The sequence below is a fragment of the Carassius carassius genome, chromosome 47 (genome assembly GCF_963082965.1).
Source record: "Carassius carassius chromosome 47, fCarCar2.1, whole genome shotgun sequence".
In the NCBI taxonomy this organism is placed as follows: domain Eukaryota; kingdom Metazoa; phylum Chordata; class Actinopteri; order Cypriniformes; family Cyprinidae; genus Carassius; species Carassius carassius.
Window position 1 is genome coordinate 7,092,754 of NC_081801.1, and position 22,259 is coordinate 7,115,012.

Here is a 22,259-nt window from a genome sequence, read left to right on the forward strand (position 1 = left end):
TAGAATGATAGAATGAATGACATTCTCCACTGTTATATTAATCTTAGATACAGTTCCTAGATTTATTATTTACATATTTCAGTGTTATTGTATTTGTTCATTGCTCCACATGCATACATCGATTCAACATTCAATAAATGAGAAAAATAATTTTGAAACCAGATAAACTGGCCCATTTGGCCTTTCAACACTCAGATTACAAATCTGAATCTGCTAATTAAATCAAAAAGAGACAAATCTTTCATGACCTACAGTATGAGCTAGAGTTTTTTGCTTTGAAGTTCTAAAGCTTGGCACTAGCCATTTACTGACCCATCAACTAGTAAATAAACTTACTGCATGTGAATCCTGCAAGACTTTTTGGAAAATATGGGTAAGCACCCAGACACAAACCTGTACAGGGTACTAATTCTCAACTAGATCACTCACCAAGTGGGTATTCCCAGGTGCTGTATTCAGGGGGCAGGATGAGGGGACAGGAAGTGGGCACTGGTGTTGTATTACCATCTGTGAAGAAAGGTATGGTGGCCCCTGTGGACAGACAGAACATAGGAGCAGAGCCGTCGGAGCATTGGCCGGCCTGCTGGCTCTGCGGCGGGAGCAGACCAGATGCTTGACCGAACATCCCTGGATACATGGAGAGAGGAACACCGGACGGATCCTGCTGAGAATGACTCTTGGTAGGGATCTCCTCGCTGTCTACTCCTCCTGCACACAGCTCACCCTCCAGGCCGTCCTCTGCAGGAGGTGCGCTGGGGACTACGGGCGCTGGGCTGAGGCTTGGCATGGCAGGCACTGGTGCGCCTTGGGTGATGGGGTGAGGAATGGAGGGAGTCAAGTTTACAGCAATGTTCCCGATGTAGATGGGTAACGTGACCACAGCCTCTGGAGATTTTAGTGAAACCTGTGAGAAGGAGACGCACTTCATGACATGAAGCTATATTTCTAGATAAATCTCAATTTGGAAGACTTCTAGTGCATCCAAGAAAAGACCTTCAAAGAATAGTGCAAAAATAAAAACCACATGTTCATGAGTTGGAATTCTTTTGAGTTGGAATGAATCTTTACAATGAATCAGTAGATCCATTGACAAAACTGACCTGAATGTTCTGTTCACGAATCAGACTGATTTGGTTAGTCAAAGATAAAAGTGATCCACATCCTAAAACTGCTCTGAATGATTTCTTCATGAGTTAGACTGATTTGTTTTTTGAATTCAACAATGAATTGAACTAGATATTTTGAACTGAACTGATCCAGGTCACAAAAGAGTCCTGAATGATTTTTTTCTTTAATCAGACTGATTCAGTTCTTGAATTCACCTCACAGAGTCAGATATTTTCAATGAATCAGTTGATCTGATTCACCAACTGGAATGATTCTTTCGTGATTCAGACAGATTTCTTTCTGTATTTCAACTCTCTGTGTCTGATATTTAAAATGAATTGGTTGATTCAGTTCACAAAAGAAGGTTTTTACCTCATGTAATGGTAAGGTTCAGATTTCCTGTCTCATACCTGGATAAAATACTCAATATCTATGAGGCTGCAGCCAGTGAGGCCTGATTGAGGAAGAGGAGGGACGATGATCTGTTCTCTCCACTCTGCATGTTTACCACCCTTCACCCCAGCACCCTCCACCTGTGCGATGGGTCGCAGATCAAAAACTGGCCGCTTTGTTTTATACGACACTCTCTGCACAGATATACACAGTTGTAAGGAGTTGCATTTTCTGATAATTTACATCTATCTACATATTGTCAACAACAGTGCTGCAGAAATTTATTTTTATGAATCTAAAAATCAGCAGTCTCTTTTTTTATTTTCTTCTCACCTGAATAAGGCTGGCCATCACATAGCCAGTGTCTTTCCCAGACTTGTTATGGATCTCAGTGGATAGTTTGATAACCTGTCCGGGAGTGTATCCTCTTAGATCACTGCAGGCCTTCAGCATGAGCGTGCCTGTTCTTACCAGGAGGTAGGTAAACTTTTTTGTTGTCACAGCACAGCTCGGTTGCTGGGAAAAGAAGGGCAGACATTAGGAATTGGAAAGCGAGTATAATATGTGACCCTGGACCACAAAACCAGTCTTGAGTGTCAATTTTTCTAAATTGAGATTTATTAGGATCAGACAACATTTGGCAGAGATACAACTATTTGAAAATCTGGAATCTGAGGGTGCAAAAAACCCACCTTTAAAGTTGTCCCAATGAATTCTTAGCAATGCATTTTACGAATCAAAAATTACATTTTGTATGTTTACAGTAGGAAATTTACAAAATATCTTTATGGAACATGATCTTAACCTAATATCCTAATGATTTTTAGCATAAAAGAAAAATCGATAATTTTGACCCATACAATGCTTTTTTTGCCTATTGCTAAAAATATACCCCAGTGACTTAAGACTGGTTTTGTGGTCCAGGGTCACATATAATATGTAGGGATGTGATGATTAACTGCGACCCAGTCGAAAATCGATTCAAATATATGTGATGATTCAAATCGGTTGAGATGCCAAACAAATCACGATAAAATTGGAATAAGAGTTTAAATAAATGTATCTCTAAGGGGAACTTACCATCTTTAAAAATGTGCACATTTTCTTTTCATCTAGCCTCTGAAGGAAGCATATTAAAGTAGTGTTTATGCAGCTCTGCTTTGTTTACAGTGGTAACCCAGGAAACACTGTAACATTGCTGTTCATAAGCGCCACCTGCTGTCAGAGAGTGAATCTGCGTCTTATTCAGCTCCTCTGCTGTTTCCTTCAGATATGTTTTATGTAGTAGTTTCACAAAACTAAAGTCAGACCATTCTGTTTTTGCTTAAGATTTCGAAAATTATACAGTCTAATTGAGTTGAGTAAATCATTACAAGCCTAATGATATGTATAATATAAGTATAGCCAAGTCTCACCTCTACATCTGGCAACTCGTTGAGGTTGAGCACATTGAGAAGGTAGAAGGGTCGCTGGGTCTTGTAGTCCTTTGAGAAACGTGGTGTGTCAATAAATGCCCTAATTTGGTACAAAATCTTCCCAAATGGGCCTTCGAACGAGGTTGGAACGGATGCTACAAGAGACATAAAGAATATGTTATTTTGGATTTGTCAAAAGCTTTCCTATTCAAGCTACCTAATAAAATAATCATGTCTTTGACGAAAACAATGCTATTGTTCAAGGACCAGGATATTGGCATGTTAGAGTTCACAATCAATAAACTGAATCAATACAACTCTTAAGTGCTGTCATTGTGAATCTGTTTTAAAAGCAAAACAGAAGCTGAAGACTCAGGAGCTGTGAAAAATGAATAAATAATAGCAAATCACTGTGAAATTCAAGTGAAACAGCCCACAGATATTAACAAGCTTTATCTCTATATCTTCGCATTTGTATGCCTAACGTCAAAATGCATTCCTGATTTTTGGGGTGGAAAGTAGGGATGTAACGATATCAAAATCTGGAAAGCTGGAAAAAACGAGCTCGTTGCACCGCGTGCGCGTCGCGACCGTGTCGCTTCCATTATGAGCGCATAGTGCGCACCTACATTTGAAATAATGAACTTGAGCACGCAAAAGACGTGATATGTGAATGGCCCCTTATGCGTGTGTGTGCGCCGCGCTCGTTCTTGTTGTGTGCGTGTGTGTGTGTGTATGTGACTGACAGACAGCCTCCTCGGCGCGCATAAGAGATCTCACAGATTTTACAGACAAACGTCTTAATATCGCAAATTAGAAATGTTTGGTAAGATAAAATGTGCATGATAACATTATTAAGCAAATCTCTTCGCCATCGTCACTCTTTATTATTAAGCGGGAGTTTTCGTACTGTGTGCGTGCGCCGCGCTCATTGTGGTGTGTGTGTGTGTGTGTGACTGACAGACAGCCTCCACGGCGCGCGTGAGAGATCTCGCAGATCTTACAGACAAACGCCTTGATATGATCGCACATTAGAAATGTTTGGTGAGATAAAATGTGCACGATAACATTATTAAGCAAAAATACATAGTACATAGATTTTTTTCCCCCTCCAGTACCGAAAGCAGAACCGATACCGTCAGATCTTACTGATACTACGGTCTTTCATAATTTAGCCCCGGGGCCAGTTTAATACCGGTTTTCGGTACCCATCCCTAGTGGAAAGTCACTAGATTGATCAGATCCTTTGAGGTTAATCTTTAATAGCTGTTCATAGGGTTGCAAGCAGCCACTACTTAAGCAGCCAGGAATGTCGCTGCCATATCTTCCCTTAATAGCTCATGATGGGAGATGTGTTTGTGCAGAAATGGGCGGGACCATAACAAAAAGACTTTATACAGCTGCTGTTAGACCAAGATTAAAATTAAACTCTTCTTCCACCCTCTCATCATGCTTCAGAGGCACTCAGCATAGTTTAACCTCACACTAGAGTGTTCCCCGTCTATGATGCACAACGCATCCTAATTGAATGACTACCATTAAGTTGCTCTGAATGAAAATGCGCTTTAACGGCTTTGAAATGCTAATTTTAAAATTACCTGGAATGACAAACTGGAAAGGAAAACTGTGCTCACCAGCTGACAGAGTACCTGTAAAGACAGAGAAAAAAAAATTACGTACATAAATACATATGCATCTTATTAAAAATATTAAACTAGAAACATTAATTACATGTTTATATATGTGTGTGTGTGTGTGTGTGCGTGTATATACATATATATACACACACACACATACATTAAATATAAAATATGATTGAGTTTAAAAAACATATATTCATTATTTTTAAATATTTCATACAATTATATTTAAATATTTAATAAATGGTTTTGTGACATTTCTACATATGTACATTAAAAATGGATTATATGCATTAATGATTGATAATTATATACATACATTTACACACAAAATAAAAAACAAACTATAAAGTACTGTACATATACAATATTTCTTACAATTGCCTTGTATAAATATTTGGAATTATGATATGGTTTGGGGGCATTTTTAACTATTAACTGTATATGTACATTAACTAATGAATGAGTTATACTATGTATTAATGACTGATAATTCTATTATTTATTATATTATCTATCTATATATTATCTATATATCTATTAGTTATAAAACTGACACATAAGCACAGCAGACGTCCTAAAGTACTTCACTATTATGAGAAAATCATGTGTATTCTGGGATTCTGGTAAGTCAGAGTGACTCAAACGGGACAGCATATCTGGGTAGATAAGCACCCTGACAGCTGTAACAATGCCCTCTCCTGTGCTTTCTAACTGGGGATTTCCACCACCCCAGAGGTTATTCAAAAATCTGGAAGTGTATATCTTGAATAAACACTGAAAATGTATGCCCCTCCTATGACACTTAAAAAAAAACATTTGTAATTTGGCGTGTGAATTTGCATGAGCTACAGTGTGCGCTGCCTGTGCTTGTTTATCAAAACTTCAACATTTGGCAGTAAAATCATACTGAAGGGTGTTGTACGAGTAAAAAAGATGGTGTGTTAATGTGTGAGGAGAAAACGACTTAACACCAGCCATTAATTACTGTCTAAATTTGTTCTTGTTTATAAGACCTCTTAAAAAGCCTCTTAGACAAAATTATGGGAAATTCACAAGCAGCACAAGCAGGCATATCAAATGTCCTTTTTTCTGTGATACTTTCAGTGTTTGTAAGGAAGGAAGTCCTCAAAAAAAGCATTATTTCAGGAAATGGGGTTGATTAAAGCAACACTAGCCTAGCTAGCAGCTTTTATACATCATTTACTGTACTACACACACTTCCAATGGCAAAAATTGCATTTAGTTTTATGTTTTGGCAGACAGAAAACTCAAGTAAACCATCTCTAGCATTGCTGGGTTTATGCTGCAATGTTGTGCATGTAAACCAGGTACTGCTTTGATGCTATACACACACCGCCATCTAATTCTGAGAAGCAAACCTGTTCTAGATGAATGTATGGGTAGTGACACATGCATCAGGTTTTACAGGAATGTTTGTGACAAGTTGAACATGTGTTTGACTGCTCAGGTATAAGGAAACGTCACATTTTCTTGCTCAGTATGTGCCTTCAAATAGTTAATAGAAATCCAGAGATACAGATCTCCATGTGGTCAGTAACAAGAGGTCAAACGGGGAAATGTTTTATCGCAAGAACGCTTTCATGAAGTGCTGTCAAAATAGAGATGATTGCAAATGCTCTAACCACTGATTTAACGGTAAAAAAAAAGGAAATTCTGAATCATTTATTTAACCTCATGTCATTCCAAACTTGTATGACTTTTATCCTTCTGAGGATAACATTATTATGAAAAATGTTTTGACTTTTTATCCATAAGAGGAAAGTCATTTAGCCTAATTTTGCCAATGCATCAGTTTTCTTAGGTCTTTTTTTATGTTGGAATGCTACGAAACACATCCAACTATATCATTTACAACAGTGCAACACCCAATTTTCAATACCCAGAGGACTAAAAGCATCTCAATCCACCACCACAGCCCTGTGTTGCTGAGCAATGAAGAGTGGAACATGAACTCATAATGGGCAGACAGTAGACATTAGTTCCTGGCACCCAGCATAAGAAACACTCAGCATTTTATCGGCCTGCAGGTTCAGATGAGCACAGTTACCCAGCACATCTGGGTCCAGAACGTCCCCGTTGCTGATTCAGACAGCCGGGCTGCTAAAAGGTTTCCTGGAAAGGTGTCGTAGGACAGGACTGAGCATGTGAACTAACAAGCACTCTTACAGTAAAAGACCTGCCGGGACACATATGCCAAGAGCTCATACTTCACTTCATGGCAAAACATAATGACTCTGTTTGACCTGAACACAGAGTTGAGAGACAGAGAGACAGAGAGAGAGTGCAGAAAGAAGGTGAAAGGAAATTCTTGCATTTTCAATAAAATGTGTACAATTTGAACAAACACCTTATACTCTTTTCTAATTAGGCAACTGTGGCGGGGGAGGCGTGGTTTAGCGAAGTCTGCAACGGGAGAGCGAGTGAAGAGACGAGCGGTGGTAAGTGGATCACGTGAAAGACAATTAACACCTGGGTCTCGTTACAGTGATTGGCGTGGGGAACCGGCATTTAAGCCGGCGGAAGACCAGCAAAGAATGAGAGAGACGGGGACTCGTGGGAGTAAGGAGCTGGAGAGCTGCCGAGCGAGAAGAACGAAGACTGCAGTAGTGAAAAGTCTTAAGAGACTGTGCGCGCACCTGCCGCGTTTGTTTGTTTTGTTTTATTAGTATTTAAATAAAGTATCCCACGAGCCCCGTACGCCGACCCCGGTCTCCTTCCTCTTTATTAGACTGAACTACTACAGCAACATGCAATGAAACTTTCATGTAAATCTTAATTTTGGTTGTTCTAGCCAGCTGCTTCTGTAAATTGAGACATTTTTAATTATACTGCAACTTATAAACGGATAAAGACAGACCCTCCGTGAGCTACAAGGTAGTTAATCACAGTTATATATTTCTGTTAAAGTCATCAGCCCACATAATTTCAATTTATTCTTGAAATAATCATGTTTAAACAGTGGGATTTCTGATGAAAAACTACATTACCCATGATTCTATAAATAAACCTCCACCAATTAGAATAGTGACAAGCAAATCACACCAAAAGAACCAGTCTACTCCTATGGTCCATCTTTAAATCAACATTTAATATTTCTTCATTATTTTTTAATTTACGTAATTTTTCAAAGCTTCATGGGATTGTAGTTCTTTTCAAGCCATTAAGAATAGAGTACTTTTTTGTTCAATTTTCGAATATTTCTTGGCTTCATACCAGGGTTCATTTAGTTGTGATTTCACCTTGTAACTGGTTGGCTTGGTTCATAGCTTACAACTCTTAAAAGAAGATTTAAGTCCCTATGGGCAAAAATACGGCCACTGAAAAAAGTGGACGGGAGCTTTTGCTTTTTTTGGTGTTCAACTGTGAAATCTTAATGGTCCACAAAATCAAGTAACTTCTCATTGCCTGTGACAGTGCAGTGTGGAAAGAAAATTTGGTAACTTGTCACATCAAACCTAGTTAAGTCAGTGTAAAAAAATATCTAAAGAGTAGCTGGAAAGTCATATAATTTAATTTCAGGAGGGAAAAATGAAAACATCAACCATTATTTTAAGCAAAAATAAGCTGTTTCTACATAGTCTCTTCATCTGTATAAACAAACAGATAGTCCCGCCCCAAACTTACTGTACATGATTGAATCTATTCCACTGATATCACCCCAGTAGTCCTGACCAAAAACAGTTAAAAATGAAACTAGATCTGAGGCTTCACTTGGCAACGAGAAATGTATCCTCTTAAATATACAGACATTTCCAACCATACACAGCCTGCAGCAACACAAACAGCTGCTTCGCTATGAGGGTCATTGTTTGGACACTACACCCATCAGTTTTATCAGAAATAACAGCTCTTTAAACATTATTTCTATGCCAACTGAACAGATTGGTTTTCAATAATATTGTAGACTGCTTGAAGAAGACTAATTAAAGATTTCCTGTTCTAAGGGATAACTCAAATTTAACCTACTTAAAGGGTTATATGATACTTGACACTTTAAGACAGTCAGGAAGAAACCAGAAAGACACATTCTCAGAACAGGAAGCTCTTCGACACAAACAGCTGATCAAGTAACATGAATTTGAGAAGTAAGCCAAAAGTCCTTCAAAGTGAGCAAGGTTTTTTTATTGTAGAGTGGGGCTATTAAAAGCCATTTAAAGGATATTTTGACTAATAATATTAAGAATGACCGTATTTCGTTTGACGTTGCCTTGTACCTTACATGTGCAATGACATTAAATTTGAATCTAATTTCTGAACTAAAGCAAAGCAGAAACTGAATGATATGGTGTATGGAAGTTGGCCTCCTTACCTTTATCGGCCACAGACAGCGTGCTGCTCAAGTACTTCTCCTCAAGCATCCACGTTGCATCATTCAGCTTGGAAGAGATGCCACACGACCCCACACAGTTGACTTTAATAGCTGTAAAAGCCCAAAAAAACAATTCATCATTTTTTGGTTCAAAGTTTAAATTTGTTGTTGACACGTCATTCAGAAAATTAAAAAAAGCTAAACTCAATGACATGTTTTAAAATTTATATATTTAGTAATTATAATAAAAATTCAATCTTTTGATGAACATATGCAATATTTAGTATTGAATGTATTATTTTTAAAAACTGTGTAGTATGCATTTAATTTCTATATTTATTTTAAATTATTATTTATTATTTAAACTGTCCTGTATAGTATTCTTTACATTTCCTGTCAAAAACAAATCAATATAAGATAAAGAAATATTTAAAAAATGATTGCTGTTAAGCAAGTATTATTTATGAAAGAAAAAACTCAAATCTATTCCTATCTGACACACCTTGTCATTCCGTTCAAACACTGATAAGGTTGTTTGTGAAACATGTTGGCGAACCTTCCTCCACACCTTCATAAATTAGACTTCTTTTGAACACTCCACCATTCCAGAAATGACACAAGGACAGGTCTGATAAGTAATCGCTTTGGATTTTCCACAGTAAACAGATCTGATGTCATTTTCTTGATGGGTAGAGCAACACAGCAAATGCTGAGTAGGAATGTTAAATGTTTTCCTTTCATCGAAAAACCTGTCTGATTTCAACCTATACCACACAACAGATATTCCATATGAATTAAACATTCACCCAGACAGAAAAGCCCCTTTGTCTGGCGCGTCGAGAAGAAACGGCCATCCTTATTTGCATTATAATTGCCTGATGCTAAGCTCTCCACATAGGCTTTATCAGGGTGTACCCAGAAACAAAAAGACACCTGAAAGTACAAAACCCAACCAGACAGACCAACGTCAGACCCTTCAAAGACTAAATCAGACCTCTTCAGCCTAGAGGTCAGGGTCACAAGATACAGACAAAGATATTTGCATGTGTATGGCTGTAGCATTGGTGCTTTTGCCCAAATATGTGACTAATAGGCTGTAGAGATGAACGTTTACAGATTTTGTGAGTTTGAGCAGACACAATTATTATCACTTAGACAAACATTACAGTTTGTTCACAAATATACAGTGTACAAAACCTGAATTTGAGTGAAAAGAGACAAGCTGACTCGGCCATGTGACCACAAGCTGATCTGATTATGTAATGGGCCAGTGGTGGGCAAAGCCCAAGAAATCTTAATTGGATTGACTCAAAACAGCAGGGCAAAGCAAACACCATTACAGCTTCACCCTAAAATATACAGAAATTCAGAAAGCAACCTTCTCAAAACATTTAAACAGCCATCATGGTACATAATGTAGAAAGAGGCAGTGTGAGACTAATAGATAAAACAGATGTTAGGAAATGGAACTCAATTCCATATTTCAACTTTGGTGCAACAACAGCTCTGGATCTTTGTATTGATACATTGGTAAAAACAGACAGAGTTTCAAAATATGTCAGATTTGCATCGAACAAAAACGTTAATCCAATAATTTAAATATAAATAAAAATCTCTCATTATTTCAATCACAACATTTTGCAAGTAAATGGAAAATTGATCAGGTGAACACAAAAGTTTCTCAGGGGAATGCAAAAGTCTTGCTAATTAACGCAAACTGTTGCAAGCAAATGCAAAAGTCTTGCGAACCAACATTTCAAACGTTTCTTTGGGGTGAGTGCAAATGTTTTGTGAGCGAAAGCAAATGTTTTATAAACAAAAAGCAAACATTTCCTGCGCCAATGCAAATTGTTTCTTTGGAGAATGCAAAAGATTTAAAAAGAGAATGCAACGTTTCTCGGGTAGCAAAATGGTTTCGCGGATTTTCATGAATGCTAAAGCACTGAAATATAATTTCTTATAATAAATATAATTAATATAATTTCTCTGAAACATAAAATCTCTTTTGTAACCATCACCAATTCCCTTTAGGGACTCCATAAGATACATAAAACATCTGCAGTGAATTTCTTATTGAAACAGGAAATTGAGGAGGAACACATTATGTTTTTTGTAAATAGTCAGTCAATTTAATTTAATTTTCATCATAACTGTGACCATTTTCTACTGTATATATTCGATGAGAAATTATAATAGTAGGAGGGACATTCAACATTAGATTGGACATATATTTGCATTAGCCTTTGAATGAGTAAAAAGTCATTCATTCATTAGTTTTTTCTCCTGAGAGTCAAAGACTATTCATTTTAAATGCATATGTACTTTTAATCACTGCTAGTTTTATCATTGTTTATAAGTAGATTAGCATACAGTTTACAACAAATCTAATGGACATGGACTAAAAACCACAGAAATCTCATTTTGATTTCATTGGATTAAACACAAGCATGCAGCACATAATCAATGACTCTGCAAAAATCAGTAAAACAACTGTATTGTACAATTTACAATTTGCAGTAATGGAATACTCTGCCCTGGCACAAGCTTACTTTTTTAGTATGCAAGTCAAAAAGCTCTGCGCCACTCCAGACAGACAGATATACTGCTACGGACAAGTGTGGCCACAGCAGACCCATCATGAATGAAACCGGGCATAATTCTCACAGAGAAAAAAATGTCAGTTTGAATTTTCAGACAGGCAGAAGTGGGTTTTGAATCAAGGCAGGCATAACACACGGTGGGGGAATGTTAAAGCCTGTTTGTGTGTGGCCGGCACACAGTCTAAATCAGCACCACAGACACAAAACAATGGTGGCAGATGGCAGCATATCACTGGACAAGGGAGATGCCCTCCCTGGCACATTGGCATGAGAGCCCTACCATCTATAGCACAAATAAAACAATTAAATCCAAAGGAGAGACGGTCCTCAGAGTATCAGACAATTCATGAACGAATAAATAGGCATTAAAGCACCAGTGCCATCTGCTGTGTACCATCTGCTGGCATAAGGAAACTTTATGCTAATATATTCTAGCACTAGGAACTAGAGGGCAGTGTTAAAAGGGCCCTCGCACCTGGAGGCACCTTCGCCTGGTGGCCTTAGGAAAACAGTGAACGGTGGGCAATATGCATTTAATATGGTAAATATAGGAGGAATATGTCAAAATCATGTATATATGCCAAACTTCCTGTTGCCAACAGGTGGTGCTATGATTATAACTGAATATTGGTCTTTAGATGTCTTCCAGCCAGGACTCATATCAAACAAGATATTTGGGGCAGATTGGACATTGCAGGTTTTAGTCAGTGTAAAACATGTCATTTCCTGTTGCTAACAGGTCGTGCTATTAATGATAACTGATGATTGCCATGCAGATGTTTTCAAGCCAAGACTCTTACCAAAAAGTGAAGTTTGGGGCAGATCGGAATTTGCATTTTTTATTTAGTGTAAAACAAGTAATTTCCTGTTGCCAGCAGGTGATGCTATGATTATAACTGAATATTGGCCTGTAGATCAGACATTGTATGACTTACAACAGCTTCTTGTTTCATGGCATTAATAGCATGCTTTAGCATGTTTCTTGCATGTTTAGCACTCAATGGCTTATTTTAGTGTGTTGCTAATAGTGTTAATAGTTGCTAATCACAGTATTAAACATGTCATTCCCTGTTGATAGCAGTGTTGGACAGTAACGCGTTATTAGTAACGCGTTATTAGTAACGCAGTAACTTTTGACAGTAACTAATACTGTAACGCATTACTTTTTAAATAAATTAACTCCGTTACCGTTACCACATGGTGCATTGTCCGTTACTTTTTTTAATTAATTAATTTTGGCTGAAGTGTAGCCTACGGCCTAACCTGTTTGCAGCAGCGACGCATTGTAGGATTGGTGGATGCCAACCACTGTAAACACGAAGACGCACTGCGGCCGTGTTTCCGTTTATTCAAGTATGTGCGGCAGTCATGGCAAGTCAAGGCGAGAGCAACACGAGTAATTGGACATATGCTCATTATTTCACTTTAGTTGAACATAAAGACAAAAACGTTTGTCAAATGTGAGCTGTGTCTTTCTGGTTCGAATGTACGGAGCCCCGCACGTCACCTGTAGGAGAAAAAAAATAATTCCGTGGCGACGGTTTTCCAATCCGTCCTGTCAGTTCATAAATCGTACTCACGAATTCATAAACCCGTCCCTCGGTTTAACAAATCGTGCCCAAGAATTTCCAATCCGTGCCCTCATATTTTGTAAATCGTACAGTACCCTTGGTTTTAGAATCTGTACCCACAAATTCATTATCTGTGCACACGCTTTCACAATCCGTTTCCTCGGATTTGTAAACTGTACTCACGCATTCATGCAGCAAGCTCCTACATGTTAACATACAGTTTTAATGAATATTATTATGTGGAATAGGTTTACATCAAAGTGTCTTAAGTGATTCTCTTTCAAGTGTAGTAAGAGGTGGAATAAAACGATTTAATAAGAAAGATGTGCATCAAAATCTTGTTTAATTTGTTATAATCTTAGCACTTGATTATTATTATAAAAAAACCTGGCATTGTGACTGACTCTGGAGTAATGTGTTCCTCTTTTGTAAGTCGTTTTGGATAAAAGTTTCTTATGCATAAACTGTATAATAATATATGATAATTATAAAAATAATAGTTATTATTATTATTATTATTTTAATTTATAGGCTTAATCAATGAGTGCACTTAAGACAGTAAATTTTTTTGTTATAAAATAATTCATGAATGCCTTATTTTTAAATAACCTTTTACAGTTTTGGAAATGTTTGTGTACTATTCTTTCTTAACAGTAAGACTTATTTTGTTGATTTTATTATACTAAGCTCCAAACAGAGTTAGATGCATGATTCACTGTTAATGTTATTATTAAATAATTAGGCCTATTATAACATTACATTCAGTTAAAAAAGAAATGACAACATAACCGGCACATTATTTGTTTTGTATTGCTTTTTACCTATTTTTCTTCTTCTTTTTAGCGTTTATTTTAGGCTATAAAACAAAGGATGGGATTGCGAAAGCTGTGCACGGATAATGAATTCGTGGGTACGGATTCAATACTCTCAGCGCACGAACTAAAAATTTGTTCAACCGATGGAACGGTTTAAGAATTTGTGAGCACGGTTTATAAACTGAGGGGACGGATTGCAATACCATTGCCACGGATTGTATGTTTTTCCTCCTACAGGTAAAACATTGTTGAAAACATGCAGCCTGTCTCTACTGTGGAGTCGCCGGCTTTTCAGGCAGCTTGTTAGCATGATAACATAGATTTCATTTTAAACAACATTTATATTTTTTATGTTTTCTTTTTATTGCATATCATTTATGGTTGTCAATAACATACTTTTTTTGGTGCTGAGTTTCTCGAAATTGATTCGGAATAATTTAGATTGCTTTCATTTATTTATTTCAAAATGTTTTGTGTTATGTTGTACATTGTTGATAGTTTTCATACTTAAGCTGTGAAAGGAAAATTGTTAAGGGCTCAACACAACAGCTTTTATGATGCAGAAGCCACTTTAGTTTTTGATTGAATATGCTATTCAGGTGTTTTGTTATTTATTTCAGAAATCCTTGTGATATACAATATTTAGTTTATGCTGGTATGACGTAATCAAAATAGTGTTTAAAAATTATGTTAAATTAAGTCAGTTTTGTGTTTGTATAGACCATAATGCATAAAAGGGCATTAATGGGAACATTAAAGAACGTTCTTTAAAAAAGTAACTAAAAAGTTACTTTCAACAGTAATGCATTACTTTTTGGTGTAAGTAATCAACAAAGTAATTGAGTTACTTTTTGAATGAAGTAACTAGTTACTATTTCTTAGTAACTAGCACAACACTGGTTGATAGTAGGTGGTGTTATGAGTATAACTGAATATAGGTATGTAGATGTATTCAGGCCAGGACTCTTATTAGACATGTTATGTTTAAAGTAAATTGGACATTACATGCCTGAGTTACAGCAACTTTCTTTTTCACTGTATAAAATGCTTCAGCAAATTAGCTGAGTGTTGCTAGCATGCTTCACCAGGTTTCTAACATGTTGCATGTTACGTTTGGGGCAGATTGGCACTTAGTTACGTGTTGCTAGCATGTTTTAGCATGTTTCTACACAGATAGCCCGCGTACGTCTGCAAGATGTCTGTTAAAGATCGCTTCATCTGAAAAGCATCTCCTGTGTACAAACATCTGATAGACATCTTTCAGACATCAGTTTACTAAATCATAAACATCTTAAAGACATCTTCTAAACATCTATTTGACATCTGATAGGAAACGTCCTATAGTCGTATTGTAGATGAGCAACACTCTAAAAAATGTCTTGTAGATGTAAGTGCAGACGTCATATAAACATCTCTTTGATTTACATGTGCTATTGAGGTAGAATGTTGCTAGTCCATTTAACACCTGCTGATGCTTTTTAATATGTTGATAGGAGTCCATAACAGTGTTAAACAAGTCACTTCCTGTTGCCATCAGGTGGCACTATGACTATAACTGAATATTGGCATGGACATTTGTTCAGGACAGAATTCCTATCCAACGTGTGAAGTTTGGGGCAGATTGGACATTGTTTGCCTGAGTTACAGCAACTTCCAGTTCATGGCAAAACAAACTTTGTCAGGCTGCTAGGGACACGACCTTTGAAGAAAAGTCAAGGAGGATCTTCGCAAGGCCTTATGATTACACTCATCAAATTTGAAGATGTTCTGATTAAAACTGTAGGAGGAGTTTGTTAAAGTATGAGATGTAAAACAGAGGGATTGACAACTTGACAAGTGTTACTGTGTCAGCCATGATTGAAACACTCAGCTATTACAGGAAAAACACAACCAAAGAGAGGATGTAGAGACAGCTTTACTTCTGTTTGGAAGTGTATAAATAAAAGGACATGCTGACAGTGAACATGGCCATTAAATTTAAAACATGGTGAGGCCAGCTGGATTCATACGAACACAAGTGATAATTCTGAAGAATGTATTACATGAATGGTCACTGGAGCTTTAAGATTCATATAGGATGTGAACGCACCATAAAACAGTAACAAAAGTAGTCCATAGGACTTATGCTGTTCCCGTTTATTAAAAATGCATATAGAAAAGATCAACAAGCATATAATAAAAAATCCTCTTTCTGTTTTATATAGGACAGAAAATCATACCAGTTTGGAAAAACATCAGAGTAAAGTAAATTATTACAGAAAATTAATTTCTGGATAAAATAGTCCTTTCAAGCTGTACACTGTGTGCTGGGATCTAACTCAGAGGGGACACGCTGGATTTGGTCCAGCCCTGTTGGCAGCTTATACAGTTCAGTGCATGTGCCAGAGAAACACCGCAGTGGGTGTCCAGAGCGTCTCCTGTGTTTATCACAACCCTTCCACATGGGAAGACAGCATGGGCTGAACCTGCTTCCTAACACACGCAGCGCAAGCAACACTGTTGCCAGTCATCAAACGACACCCATCTATTATCAATACATTTATATCTAAGAATACTATACACATTTGACATTTTTAACCTGACTACACAATTCGATTTTTACATTTCTAAATAAAAATAAATTATTTTATTATATTTTATTCAGAAATGTAAAAATCTTATTGGGCATTCTGTCTTAAAACAGTAAAATAAGTATTTATTTATTTATTTATCTATCTCTCTGTTTTTATTTATTCAGTAATATAAGAATCTTGATGGGCATTTTGTATTTAAAATTCAATATTTTATTTATGTATTGTTTTATCTTTCTATGTATTGTTTTATTGTGTAAGTGGATTCAGAAATGTAAAACTTTTGTTGGGCATTAAAATGAATGAATAAACAAAACAAAAAATTAAGCAAAACAAAGCAAATCAAAAAAAAAAAAAAAAAAAAAGCAAAACAGCCCTGGCAGCTTTGTATCCAATCAGTGATGAATTCTGAAACCCGTCAGAGAGAATTTGACCCTGTGACATGGGAGCAATGCAACAGTGAGTCAGCACATATGAAGGACCGCCTGCACTGGCATAGAAATGGACATCTGGGCTTGGGGAGAGACTGATATTTCCTTGTTTACTGTTGGGCTGGATACAGTTCAGCTGGAGTGGAGATACACAAAAGAGCTACAGTGTGTTTGTCTACAGTCAGGTTTTTCTCTCAACCATTCACACAGAAGAAGTCCTTGATCCCTAGGCCAAAACACAAAGAAGGACTGTATCACAGCAAGCACAGGGTCGATTTCAATTGGTCAAGAGTGTGAATAATGAGATTAACAGATTGTAGAAGAGAAGAAAGTTCTATTAAAAGTGCTTCATTCAAAAAGAAGACAGCATCGTGTGACTATGACCTGCAGCAGAAAATACAATATAACCCTTTAATCGTCTGTTTGAGATCAGACTTGATAATTATTTGGTTTCAGCAGCTGAAAGCAGTGAACTGGTTTATTTCACCCACCACAGCACACAATGGATGACTTATGAAATATTATGTGTCTCACAGTGACGCAAAGTTTCACCACAGATTGTTTCTGTCTTTCACCCATCCAAATCATGATAGAAGGGCAACATTAAACAGCATGAAGCAAAGAACGCAGAGACGCAATCTTCAAGAAAATCATAAAGGTTCTGAACAACATCAGAATTTCCTTTTTGGATGAACTACCCACAACAAATTGAATAGTGAAGCTGAACTCTAACACCATGTTTCATCATAAGCGTGGCATCATTGACTGAGGAGCTCCATCATCCTTGATGCTCGAGGGTAACTCAACTCCCATGTCCTCATTAAAACTTCAAGAGCAATTAGACGCTCTTGCTTTCCCTCTTCAGTCTAGTCTCGCTCCTGACCCCGTCACCACTCCCTTTGAGATTACTACTGCATTTAATCCACTGGCACCACAGATCATAGCTCAGTTCAACAGCGCAAGAGACTAGAATACATCTGCCATTCACATCATTGGTCACACTTTCAAGTGCATGGAAAAGAACGAAAACAAGAGCAGTGTGGATTGCAGATTTCGCGATGGGAGTAATGTAAATATTTACTATTTTTTATATATTTCTATTTCTTATTTCTATTTAAACTTTTTTTAAAGGAGTGTGTGTGTGTGTGTGTGTGTGTGTGTTTAATACATATAGCAGTGTTAATTTAAGATCATTGATACAGTTTTTGTTAATATTTTGAATTCATTTCCATTTTTATATTTTCTGATTTCATTTTATTTTTTAAGTTAATTTTTTTAAGGTTTAGTCATTTTGTTCTGTGTTTTTATTGACATTTTTTTATTTTTAGTGCCTATATACTAATTACATTTTAGTTTGTTTTTTTTATTTTTATTTTAGTACTTCAACTTTAAACAAAAATGTGAAATTTTGCCTTTCAAACAAATAGGTTGTAATTTTAAGCAGTGAAAATGTTTTTTAGTTTTGGTTTTAGTTCACGATAGTTACCATGGCATACACTCATTAAAGTTGAGGATTGTACTCAAAGATAATCTAAATGTTTGCAAAATATGAGTAAATAAGAATAAAGATATGTCATACTAGGAAAAGCTGATGCATTTGTTTCCAAATTGAATCACTATTTTTTACAAGAAGAGTAACTGACAACATCTTGTAATAATTCTTATAAACAAATCCAACAAATAATGAATGAATGCTTGCGTTATCATTTATTGCCAATTCAAAATGATTTAATTTTACATTACTGACATGATAAGCATTACAGTTTCTAAATGTGATTAATACAATTTTGTGGAATTTATTTAATAGAATGCATTACCGAATAACCCATAAAACAAGAATCTACTGTATGTAGTAGCTGACCCCACTGACCCCAAACATTCCCACCAATTAAAGCACAAGCCCATCCTTTCCCATGATCCTCTGCTCAACCATGTGCCATGCATCTTCCTAAACTTTACTAACCTCACCAAAACAAGCTATCTCTCAGCCAGCACAGAAAAAGTCAGTGAACTGGCATCCACAGAAAAAAACTTCAAATTTCATTAGAATATTAAATTTACTTTTAATGAAGCATCACAACACGTTGAATGAAGCTGTGAGCCACAGAGAGGGAAAGATAAACTCAAGCTATCTGTAATCCTGATTTTTATGACTTGGCTTGGTCAAATCAGAGAAGTGTGGGGCACACTGAGACAGGTCACCTTGGTATAAACAAGATTGTTCTCCCTATATTTATGGAAGCTTTCGCTTTGGAAAAAACAGGATCTCAGAGGACACACCCCAAACATCACTGCAGTAATTAATTTATATTTCAATAAAGGGACGGAAATAATTTATCAGGCATTTGTTTACTCGCTGAATGGGATCCTGTCATTAGGATTACATTACAGCTATTTTACATTATAATCACTCAAAATACTACTGGAAGAGATCTGCATCCATAATCATAATTTTAAATGATACAGATTATGAACAAGAACATTTATTATACTAGATGTAATATGTATGTAAAAAAGAAAAATGTTAAAATATATAAAAAAGACAAAAGTAAAAAAAGACAAATGATAAATAAATAAATAAATAAATAAATATATATATATCTTCTTTTGTATATTTATTTTTACACACACATATATATCCACACATTTTTTTAAATAAAAAATAGCCTATAATTTCAATATATATGAAATATTAAACGATTACAATTCAACAACTATGATGCAAGGCAGTGGCAAACCCATCTCTGGCATCAGATAATAAATACACACTGTTTTACAGAATGATCACCATATTCATATATGGTATTTACAAGGTTTCTCATTCAGAAAAAGTAGAGACATGATGGTCTGTTCAAGTATAAATACAAAGAGAGGAAGTACAGTCCTTCCTTTGAAGGATGGTTTACTTCTAATGAGCTACAATGAATACAGAGGAAAAGCAGGCCTATTGTGTCCTTAATTCTGGGAAATGAATTGAAATGTCAACCATCACCATCACTCATATTTTTGGTATATTATATAGTCTTGAATTTTATGTTGACTAAATGGAAAATGGATTTTCAGCAGAAAAACACACATTCAAATATATTTATCTTATTAAACGGGCAGAAAAAGCCTTGTAATTAAGGTATACTGAAGTACTCAATATATAGACTAATGAAAATCATGAGTGTTCTCCTCCATTCAGAGGAAAGGGAAAAGAGCCTTTCTGGGCGGCCAGATGGAAGATCTGTAATTAAATTCTCAATGACACAGACAAATCGGCCCCTCTCTTTGCTCTATATCCTCAGGGCTGGGAGGACAGATAGCATTTCTTAACTACCAGTTTCAGAGCACATGCAAGTTTAGATGGTTCAGATAATAACTTCAACCAGATGTTTAGAGCTTGTCGAGAAGAGATGTGCAATTACTTTTCTAACCAATTTATATTGTATAATATTGAATATTTAAAGTGATAATTCACCCCAAAATGAAAAGTCTGCCATCATTTACTCTACCTCCACTTGTTTTCTCCTGGGAGCTTCTTTCTTCTGATGAACACAAAAGAAGATATTTTGAAGAATGTTAGTAATCAAATATTTGACGGTAGTCAAAAAAATTAAATTGGAAGTCAAAAACTACTGCCAACTGTTTGGTTACCAACATTTAACAAATAATTATCCCTTTAATTGTGCATCTTATTTTCCCCCATTTTTACATTGATTACATTTTCTAATGTTCAAGATTGTCTTTAAAAAGATGAATACAATAATTTCTTCATAAGCCATTTATTAGCTCTCAAAATGACATAAAAATAATTATCAGCTGACTGGAATCCGACAGAATTTTAATTCTGATGCATCCCTAACATGAATGCACATCAAGTCCTTAAACTATTTTGTCCATACTTAAAGGTCCCATTTTTCGTGCTTTTTTGAAGCTTTGATTGTGTTTACAGTGTGCAATATAATGTGTTCATGTTTCACATGTAAAAGAACACAGTATTTTTCACAATTCAGCTATCTGTATACTGCTGTTTTCACTGTCATAAAAACGGGCTGATGACTTCCTTGTTCTATGAACATTTCCTTCAGAAATACGTAACGAGTTCTGATTGTGCCAGCGGTTCCTGTGTTGTGATTCGACACTTCTAATCATAGGAGTGTTTTTACTGACGAGATGCGCATGAAAATCACATTCGATTTTTTTGCACAGCCCTAATATCTAGTTAACAAAGCTAAACAGCGTTGCCCTTTGTGTAATAAGTAAGAAAAAGAGAAAGAACAAAGAAAGGTCATTAAGAATAATCTTTGTGCGAATCCGGCATTAAACTGATTGAGATTGAGGAAGCTGTCCTCAGCAAAATGTGCTGCACATAGTTTTACATGTGGATTATCATTTTCAGGAACCGAGTTAAACATAAATTGTAACCATTAATCTCCAAGTACAGCATCCCTGGGAAGGCCAAACAAAGATGATTGGACTCCAAAATGAAAATAACAGCGTTTCGACGACATGGTGACAAACACAAACGCAACTCTTCCTCTTCTCCGTCGGAGCGCAACAAGACCACGCCCCCTGTTTGTGTGTTCCTGTGGGCGGAGGTTAGTCAAAAAACTGTTTTAGTGACGTCATTACTGCAGGAACTAGAGGGATGTAGTCTAAACAGGTCGTTTTTTGTAGGCGAATTCTGTTAAATAAAATATCTCGCTTGGCATTGAACTTTGAGCTTTAGAATTTTACAGATATTATTTATACTCTAACAACAACATTACACACTAACTAAAGTTTAAAACATGGGATCACGAGCTTTAAGACCATTTGGCTCTCAAACTCCCTCACAATCAATCCAGCTCGCTCTGTTAGGAAGGTAAAGGCGTCTTTGTCCTCTTGAGAGAGCATGAATGAGAGAGGGCACCTGCACACAAAGGACATCGGGGCTGGGAAACCCCATACGTCTCCTGGGACCAGTACTTCTGAATGCAGGTGGCCCTAGCAACCACATTCTTATAAGATAAGCCTGATAACAGACATAAACCTGCCGCCAGGTGAAGGCTATCCTCATCTCTGCCTCAATAAAACACTCTCGATCCAATGCACACACTTACAAACAAACACATCACAGAGGACATTCCAAAATTCCAAAGCTCACCACAAAAGCTTTTGGTTACCAAGTAAACAAGGGCTGTGATTGGACAGCTGGGTGCTGTTCAAGAATATCTAAAGAGCTGAAGATTCTTAACACTATTTGTGAGGAATGTGTGACATTCCAGCCTCCATGCAAGGCCACTGTGTGGAATAATGTGGCATGTGTGGCCTCTTACAGTCATCGAGTTGAGGACTATTAAGAAAAAGAGAAAGAACAAAGAAAGGTCATTAAGGTTAAACATGAAATTTCCAAGAGG

At 36.5% G+C, this 22,259-nt stretch overlaps 1 protein-coding gene across 1 annotated transcript in view; it reads right to left on the reverse strand.

The window, feature by feature from the left end:
• The window catches only part of LOC132130528 (arrestin domain-containing protein 1-like), a 30,770-nt gene that overhangs the window by 1,119 nt on the left and 7,392 nt on the right, over window positions 1-22,259 (reverse strand). Inside the window, exons 2-7 of the mRNA XM_059542250.1 lie at window positions 8,889-8,999; window positions 4,514-4,564; window positions 2,916-3,070; window positions 1,834-2,016; window positions 1,518-1,694; window positions 430-904 (exon numbers count right to left, since the gene is read on the reverse strand). Coding sequence (XP_059398233.1) covers window positions 430-904; window positions 1,518-1,694; window positions 1,834-2,016; window positions 2,916-3,070; window positions 4,514-4,564; window positions 8,889-8,999 — 1,152 coding nt within the window. The remainder of the gene's footprint in view (window positions 1-429; window positions 905-1,517; window positions 1,695-1,833; window positions 2,017-2,915; window positions 3,071-4,513; window positions 4,565-8,888; window positions 9,000-22,259) is intronic.